At 30.6% G+C, this 9,754-nt stretch overlaps 1 protein-coding gene across 1 annotated transcript; it reads left to right on the forward strand.

The window, feature by feature from the left end:
- Positions 1–481: 481 nt before the first annotated feature.
- On the forward strand, positions 482–8,923 carry LOC122611342 (MADS-box protein AGL24-like). The gene is made up of 9 exons (XM_043784363.1): positions 482–591; positions 933–1,131; positions 5,566–5,650; positions 6,640–6,701; positions 7,395–7,494; positions 7,591–7,632; positions 8,069–8,110; positions 8,206–8,384; positions 8,574–8,923. The coding sequence occupies exons 2-9, from the start codon at positions 950–952 to the stop codon at positions 8,587–8,589; spliced, it is 708 nt and encodes a 235-aa protein (XP_043640298.1). The 5' UTR covers positions 482–591; positions 933–949; the 3' UTR covers positions 8,590–8,923.
- The last annotated feature ends 831 nt before the right edge of the window (positions 8,924–9,754 follow it).

Consider the following 9,754-nt stretch of genomic DNA (forward strand, 5'->3'; position numbering starts at 1 on the left):
CATTATACTTACAAGTTTCGATGTTGATGTACGTGATTGTAAAAATTTAAGTTAAATCCAAAATTTTAACTAAACATATATTATATTTATCATTACACATTACCTTTTGTTATAACTTAGCTTCGATCATCGGTTTACTATAACCATAATTTATTTCATGCATACGAATCATGTATATGGCTTGAATTTCTTAATGATACAATCTGTATAGTTACCGTATATCATACGGGTATTAGGACTAGTTTCCAAGATAATAGGACACCCTAGATTAATAAAACTTATGCGACTAGTATCACTTCCCATCGATAGATGGGTGGAATGATCTTTTCTAAATGCTAAGTATATTTTTATATCATGTCTCTCTTTGGCAAACGTGGTAAGTGAAAGTGGATTAGTTTTGCTATTTAGAGGAAGGTTTTAGTTTCCTTTTCTTGGAACCCCAACATAGTACGGTACACACGCTATTGTCTTTTCCTTTTTTTTTTTTTCTTTTTCTCTTTCTTCTTTTATTGGCCAGAAGTCTTCCTATAACAATCACTCTTTGCTTCAAGAATCCGAACCCAAATCCTATCTTCACCCTTCCAGAAAAAGGTAAAAAGAATCACCAAAAATAGGAACAAAATCTTGAAATTTTTACCATAATAGATACGTTCTTTCTTTTGCATGTTCATGAACATCAATATAAATTTTTATTTAATTTTGATGTGGGTGTGTTATATACTTTGTGGGGTCTTAATTAATTTTAGATCTAAAACTTCAAATCTTGTTTTTAGTATCATTTGTTTTTCATGTATGAGCTAGAATTTGATATTTTGGAAGGGCCCGAATGAAAATATTGTGTTACTTGGAGTAGCATCCTTTAGTCCCCTACTAGCTCCGTTTATATGTTTTTTTCTAAAATTAAAATATAACTTTGTTATTGATTATTGCAGAAGGGCTATCATCAATTATGGCAAGAGAGAAGATAAAAATAAAAAAGATTGATAATATAACAGCTAGACAAGTGACTTTCTCAAAGAGAAGAAGAGGGCTTCTAAAGAAAGCCGAAGAACTTGCCGTACTTTGTGACGCCGACGTTGCTTTGGTCATCTTTTCGGCAACCGGAAAACTTTTTGAGTATGCTAGTTCAAGGTACTAATTAATTAATTCATCACTATGTGTGTGTAATAGTGTGTGCTCTTTTAAACCCTATATTACTTTTTTGTTTGCTCAAAGTTTCTACTTATAGGAAGATTTCACATATACCAAGATATTTGTTTCCATTTTCACATTTGTGCAAATATCAATATTTCCTTATTTGGTTATTTTGCTTTGTGTGTCTATTTGTGAAAGATGAGAGATTTAGGGTACGTTATATGTACTTCTAATTTTTATACATGTATTGTTTTATCTTTTGGTTTATCTGTTTATACGAGTAAAGTTATATAAGAGGCAAGAAAATATGTATATGTGAAAAATATTATAGAAAATATATGTGGATTTCATTGTAAACAATTAAACGTGTGTGTAGTTTTAGAGTAGAATTAAGATAGTTTGCGGTGAAGAAAATAATAATATATCAATCTATCTAGCTATAGACTTGAATCTTTTCGATCGGTTGTCCGTCATTGCATTTTGAATTTCATATGTAAAATCATTGTTCTACCTATACTGTATTATTTATGGAAAATGATTAATTTTTTTAAACATTAGTCCAGAATTTTTTTTAAATCATATAAATTTAACAAGTAGAATCCACCTGTTACATTTTAGTTTAGTTTTTCACATTTCACCAACTCACCATCCTTTGATTCGAAAGAATTTGTAGACTTATAAATCAACCCTCATTATTTATAGTCATTTCAAAGAAGATATGGATGTCTTATTTTAAATTATTTTAATTATGAAATTAAATGTATAATAGTTGAAATTTCTTTAATTATTAAAGTAACATGCACTAGATAACAAAACTCGGATTACAAGAACACCCATTAGATAATATCCCATAAGAAAATATCTGGTTGCCATATATATATAATCATATTCTATGCCTGGATGATAGTTACACAGTCATTTTTTAATTGGAGCCTTGAAGGACATAATTAAAGTGACAATTAGCTATAGGTGTCTGTTTTTTTTCTTTTCATTATTTATTTCTATGCAAAATTGCAAATCATTATCCCCACCAATTATCGACATATTTACATTAGTAACAAGGAGGATACATGTCACTTATTTATTTAATTTATAGATAGATGTAAATAACCAATATGGTTCGGGATCATATATGTATATTTAAAATTGTTAGAGGTCCAGAAATGTAAATTTATTTTTAAAATTTGCTATGGAAGTACCTAATTATATGCTACTAAAAGCATATATGTTATCCCATTTATATAACTTTAGACAGTGTTGTGAAACTCGGCCAATACACCTTGATACACCCGAGTCGGATCCAGATCGTGTATTGGTCAACTGACGATACGAGTTTTCCATACTCAGTCTGAAAATTATCAGGGTTTCAGACTCGGGTCAACTTGGTCAAGACTCGGTTGTATGGGTCAAGAATCGGTTGTATTGTTTAAGACTCGGCTGTATCGGATCGGTCGGGTCAACCAAAGTCAAACTTTTTTTCTTCTTTTTTTAAAAGCTTTTATTAATTATATTATTGTTTCTAGACTATTATGTTTAAGTTGAAAAATCATGTTGTGTTTAAGTCTGAAGTTTTATATATATTTTTAATTTTTTCTTGCATATAATTTCAAAAACTATTATTTTATACATAAACAACCCACTATTCACCGATCCGATTCTGATCCGATTTTTAAAAAATCCTGTCTCCTCCCCCCCTCGCCCATCCGCTTCCGATTCCTAAGTTTCACAACCTTGACTTTAGATAGTTTGATTAAATTGATACTTGGGTTAATATCACAAATAGTAGCCCTTGTGATTGTTGAAATTAGCATTTTGCACCCCTTGGTTCTTTTTTGTCATTAGGTACCCTTGTAGTTGCGTCTTTTATCGTTAGTCATCCCTCCCTCTAAACGACCGTTTATTTCCCTTCGTTGATGCCTCCACGTGCATCTCACGTGAGGGTATATTTGTCACTTTAGCAATATTCTTCCCAACAGACGTCTTACCTAAACTAGTATCTATATCACATACAGTTTAAATCTGTATCTATACCTACTTTTTTAAATACATACACATCTATTAATCTATATATTAATCTATATAGATTAATAGATATGTATGCATGTATAAAAATAGATATATAGATTGATAAAGATTAACCGATGATGGGTATGTATGTATCAAAATAGATATAGATACAGATTTAAAGTGTATGTGATATAGATACTGGTTTATGAAAGACATTTATTGGGAAGAATATCGCTAAAGTGACAAATATACCCTTACGTGGGGCATTAACGGAGGGAAATAGACGACCGTTAGAGGGAGGGGTGACTCGTGATACAAAATGCAACTACAGGGGTACCTAATGACAAAAAAGAGCAACAGGGTGCGAAATGCTAATTTTGACAACCACATGAACCGTTTGTGATATTAACCCTTTATACTTTCTTTAATAAAAATCATCTAGAAACAGGATGTACCTTCAACCTTTCACGCATGAGATGATTGATATATACATGTAGCTAATTCAACCACATCGGTTGGAGGAAGGAATGGACAGATAAATAAATACTTTTCGAGTATTTATACAAAGATTTGTAAGAAAATATAATGAAGTATGTTTAACATGATCAATATACGATAGGTAAAAGGATGTTCTTCTTTGTTTGTATTAGTGTGTTAGTTCAATAAACATTTTTTTTTGTTAAAAGGCCGTCACCCCTAATAAGATATAGTTTAATAAACATTTGGCATAAGTGTTCATCTAAAAAAAAATGTGTATGAAATTAAGTTTTGAAATCAAGAGCTGGTTTCTAAGTTTGAAACGTAGTTCAAGTATGGTTGAAAAGTGTTGTGTTGTTTGGCTTTTTAGCAATTAAACGTATGCCCGTGCGATGCAGCGACGGTATAGTGACGGCGGTAGGCCGGGGTGGAGGCGATGGTGTTGGTGTGGTGATAAATGTAAAATTAATTGATGTAAGAGGGGTTAATATGTTTATAGGTTAAATACGCCGGAATGTAACTAACTATGACCAAAAAGTTATAGTGTGCACGAATCCAAGTCCACGTTTATTGTATGCACGAAATTAGTAAAAATGTTCAAATTATGTAACATGGCATACGTGGCAACCCATATAAGCTGCTACGTGTAAGTTTTTATTGGTCGGTTACAAAAAGTTACATGATTTGAATATTTTTACTAAGTTCGTGCATACAATAAAATTGAACTTGAATTCATGCACACTATAACTTTTCAGTCATAATTAGTTACATTCTGGCGCACTTAACCCTATGTTTATTTAAGGGTTGGAGGATATATGTTATAAATTATTTCTTTAAGTATACTATAGGTATATAGATTAAGATATTTAAATTAGTGAATAAAAAAGAGATAATATGGTCATTTCAAAATCTTAGTTATTTTAAAGGAAAAGAGGATTTTTTTTGACACGTGGATTTAACTAAGTCTCTTTCTTAATTTTATCTTTTTTCTTTCACACTTCATCATTTTATGATTAGGTTAATTTGTACACATGAATTAAGTTAATTTATCATTATTTTATTTCATAGGTATAAAATATATTATACTATATTATATTATAAATCATGATATAAATTTAACAATTGTGTATATTTAGTTTAGTTAAATAACATAACATAAAAATATACTGTACTAGTCCTAATACCCTTACGATATACGGTAGCTATATAGATTATATCATAAAGAAATTTGAATATGCCTCATATATGATTCATAAGTATGAAATAAATTGTTGTTAAAATAAATCAATAATTGAAGTTAAATTATAATAAACATTAATGATAAATATAATATATGTTTGGTTAGAGTTGAATTTACCTTAAATTTTTAGAATCACATCAAAATCGGAACTTGTAAGCATAGTAGATGACGGGAAATAGCTTTGTGATTTCGGATCGTAAACTCAAATTTTTGAAGTTTTCATTTAATAACTTTTTACAAGTAATATAAGTAATAGGGTTGAAGAATTGAGAAAAAAATAGACAATTTATTAATGAAAAAACGATTAATCAAATAAGATTATAATGTCTTTTGTGTTAATAAGCTAATAGTTAAAGTTTAATTCTAAGTTTAATAAGGAAATTGAATATATATATACAATTAAAATAGCTAACTTAATAAAATAAATAAATTAAAAGAACACGTGTTGATCAAGGACTATGTCACGTATCATTTCAAGAACATCTCAATCCTATTTTACTTTATTGGTAGATTAGTCACATAATTTTTTCCAAATCTTCATATCTAATTGGCGTATTCAAAACGGCGTAAAATCATGAATTCATGATCTTTAACATGCTTTTTCAAAGCGATAATTTCTTTTAAAGAAAAAAATACGATTACTTTTATGTTCCAACACTTATATATATTGACAAACTGTAATGTGTTTTTCTTTCTATGTTGTAAAGCATGCACGAGTTACTCGGAAAATATAAACTCCATTCGACTTATAACAATAGTGACGACGTTTCCGAACCTTCGCTCAATCTACAGGTTTCATTCCTTGAACTTTAACTTTTTAGAATATTATAATTGTTTTTAGATCGTTTAGTACTCAAAGTATGTGAAAAGGTTAAGTGTGTTGATGGCAATTATAGAGTTAGAAAGCGAGAGATAGCAAAGATTAGAGTGAAAAAGTGTAATTGTGTATAACTAATGGGAAATTAACTACAATCGTAGACATTGTTGATATAATTTGTCAAGACTAGATTGATATAATTTGTCAAGACTAGATGAAAATTAGTTTCATTGAATAAGTTTATTTTTAAAAAAAATTCTTTTAGAACAACACTCCTAAATTAAACTTATCCTAGAACTCTCGAAAAACCCTTGTTAATCTACCTATCAAATATTTGCTGTCATTGAATACACATTTGTTGGCATCTTCTCGGTTAACCATAGTGATATTATATGGCCGGTATGTTAATCTTGCAACCCCTTTTACATTTTGATCAAGTGGAGCTTCATCCATCAACTAGTTGTCTCATCAATCCCTTGTAAATAAACGTACTATAACTTTGGGGCAGAAAATGTCACTCCAACTGTGTTGTAAACTCGAGACTCAAATCCTTCTTTGAATATATTTTGTGCGTACCCTTGTTTTTTGATGAAGCAAATCAAAGATTCTTTGATTTCTTTTTGTTTAAAGTCAAGTTGATTGCTTCGGTTCTTGTGAAATTTCCCTTCATTTACCTTTCAAGTGTATGGTGATCAAACTTATCGTCGAGATTAACATATTCAAGTTCCGGTGGAAACTCGGGAGTTTGGCTTTCATGAATATCATCAAAATTATATTGATTTATTTTCATTTCCGAGAAAGGGAAAATTTTTGATTTGAAAGTAGTACTAGTATTCCTTACAACCAAAACCTCTTCGTAGATATACTTCTCAATTTATTAACTTGACTAACTAAAACTATGTATTATTGTCTTTTGCAACTAATTCTCCTATTATGTTGGTGAATAAACTATGTTCATACATAGCTCATGGAAGGCGATCAAGCAAGAATGGGCAAAGAGGTTGTGGACAAGAATCGTGAGTTAAGGTAATCTAATCAAATTACCATGTACATAATTTATAAGGAAAAATGCACACAAGTATTGAGAAACGGTTTTTTTGTGTGTGTTTTTTTTCAGTTAGGGTCGGTTCCTAAGGATTAAGTTCTCATGGTTCTTAACAAATTCAATTATATAATTTTTTTTTTAAAAAATGACCATTAATGTTATAAAGTAAAATTTTCTTTTGGTACCCATAAAAAAATGGGTCTTACCGATTGAATGGTCCGGTGAAGTGTTAGGATCGAGGCAAACAAGCTTTTTTTTTACGTCAATTTTTTTGTTAAAAGAATCGTGAGTTAAGGTAATCTAATCAAATTACCTTGTACATAATTTATAAGGCAAAATGCACACAAGTATTGAGAAACGGTTTTTTTTTGTGTTTTTTTTTTCAATTAGGGTCGGTTCCTAAGGATTAAGTTCTCGTGGTTCTTAACGAATTCAATTATATAAATCTTTTTTAAAAAATGACCATTAATGTTATAAAGTAAAATTTTCTTTTGGTACCCATAAAAAAAATGGGTCCCGAATGGGGTCAGACTTGCCCACCCCACGGTCCCACCCCTGCTTTCCATGTCATCTGTCAATGTACAATGGGGAGGCTTATCTTGTAGTGCAATTTGTTTCTTATTACAAGTGGAACTATTTTGGCGAATGTTTGATTATGGTCAAAAATAAAACAGCCAGTTACGTGGGGAGGACCTGCAAGGACTAACTCTAGAGGAACTTCAGCGGTTGGAGAGCTTGCTTGAAGGAGGGCTTAATCGTGTGCTCAAAACAAAGGTTGTTGCTACGATTGTTAGTGTTAATGTTCTAGGCTAATAGCTTCGGTTTCAGCATAATCCTTGACAGAAAAAAAACTATGTTTACTTTTTTCAGGATGAACGGATTGCGAATGAGATTGCAACTCTTCAACAAAAGGTTATAAATGTTTTACCCTTTAAGCGGCGTTTTAGTACTTTTAGACGTTTAGTTCCACAAGCGAAAAAGTTTATAAGTGCGAAGTACTAACATTGACTTTCTAAAGTACAAGTATAGATGTTATTGCTTTCATAGAACTAGCTCTATAAATTGAAAGAAAAAAAAAATCTTTAAAAACTTGTACTAGTAACAAGCTTTAAAGATAGATTATTTTAACTGCGTAGAGTTTAAAAGTGGTTAATTAGTGGAGGGTTAGTATATTTGGTAGAGACTCTTACCTCTTGGGGTGTATAGAATTATCTGGGAGTAACATAGGTGTTGTCAAGAATTTGTCATTTAAAAAGAATTGGTCAAAAGTTGAATCTAAAATTATGGAGAAATATCAACTTTCCATACATTTCAAGGTACTAACTACACTTAATATATAAAAATGCAGGGCTTTCAGTTGATGGAAGAGAACAAGCTCTTGAAACAACAAGCAAGACGTTTAATTACTCATTATGTTTCATTCAATTTTTTATTTGCTTTTATTTCTCCATTTCAATTAAGTACCTTTTGTTGGTATGTTTATAGATGATGACTATGGGTTCAAATGGCAAGAGACCACGGACAACTGGTACCGAGATGGATAACATGGTAATTAGTTCTGATGACCAAGGGCAGTCGTCGGAATCTGTCACTACGAATGTATACAGTTGCAATAGTGGACCTCCTCCCGAGGACGATTGCTCTGATACTTCTCTTAAGCTAGCGTAAGCTTCTTTTTCTTTTTCTTTTTTTCTTTGGTCACGCCGTTACCTATGAATATAAACCGAATCTGAAATCATTTTATACTGTACGTCTTAGACAGCCTAGAAACTGAATTCTTAAAATTGCAATAAGAACCTTACGCACCATAGCTTCTTTGGTCATGTATTTGAATAATATGTTGTTTGTATCAGGTTACCATTTAACTAAGAATGACTATCGTTATGGAAAAAGAAGTGGTTGATCGCGGATTATGAAGGTGCCTTAAAGGGAATAAGAAGTGTTGTATTGACTTAAGTGAGTTAAGTGTAATGTTTGGTCTAATGGTCTTGTGTATGTTATATGAAAACAACACAAAGACTTTGTAGCTTGTGTTTTGATGATAAAGTCTAGGGATTTATCTAAACAGGATTTTGTCTTGAGAGAAAACATGTTTGTGATTTTTTGCTTTATGAACATAAGGTTAATTAAATAAGTTGTAAGATGAAAATGTAGTTGAAAACCCAAAGGTGAGTTATATATGTTAGTGCATTTATGTTGTTAAGCCTTTTTCAACAATAATTTTATTTCATTATAACGTTATATCATTACCTTTTTCAATAAGAATATTCAACTACCAACAATATTTCTTCTTTTCTTCTTTTTCAAATATTTTATTATTATCTTAAAAAAAAAAAAAGTTAATTCTTCATTTTTATTGATTGAACACCCCATATAGCCTCGCTTGATTCCCTCAACTTGTTCTTCTTGTCTTAGCCAAGAACACCCCCATGATGATGTCCCCACGACGCAGTGGTGCCAATGGCGTCGTGGTGCAACACATAATTAATTAAGATCCCAACTATGCATATTTTATTGAGGTCTTAGTCCGGTTTTCTAAACCTCTTTTACAAAAGTTAACAAAAGCAAGTAAACAAAGACCAAAAGATCAATAAATACATGTGAGAGTTTTCAAACGATAATTCTTTATTCGATTGAACCATAGAGTTATACATGTACTACGGAAACAAAGTAGCACATATTGTTTGTTCATAAACGATTGTGCCACAATCACACAACAAAACTGTATTTTTGTCAAAGATTCAATTATCAAGCTAATAATTTAGAAAATATATAAGTTTGACAAATATCTATCCAGAAAAGCACTTAAAAATGTCACCCAATATTTAAGTAAAAGTAAATAAAAGTGAAAAGATCATAATCTTTTCACTATGTCACCCAATATATAAGTAGTTATATATGTCGCTAAGAGATAAAAACATGTGTAGAAACTAGAAAGAGTACTTTGTGTAGTTACATAATTTTTTATTTTTTATTTTTTACCAATTTAATTAATTTGTGACTTTTTAAGAGAAAAAAATTAGGTGCATTAAAG

Source organism: Erigeron canadensis, chromosome 8 (assembly GCF_010389155.1).
Source record: "Erigeron canadensis isolate Cc75 chromosome 8, C_canadensis_v1, whole genome shotgun sequence".
In the NCBI taxonomy this organism is placed as follows: Eukaryota; Viridiplantae; Streptophyta; class Magnoliopsida; order Asterales; family Asteraceae; genus Erigeron; species Erigeron canadensis.

Coding starts and splice junctions, on each gene's coding strand:
- LOC122611342 (XM_043784363.1), top strand. CDS start 950: ATGGCAAGAGAGAAGATAAAAATAAAAAAGATTGATAATATAACAGCT. Junction 1,132..5,565: donor TTTGAGTATGCTAGTTCAAG/GTACTAATTAAT, acceptor TATGTTGTAAAG/CATGCACGAGTTACTCGGAA. Junction 8,111..8,205: donor ACAAGCTCTTGAAACAACAA/GCAAGACGTTTA, acceptor GTATGTTTATAG/ATGATGACTATGGGTTCAAA.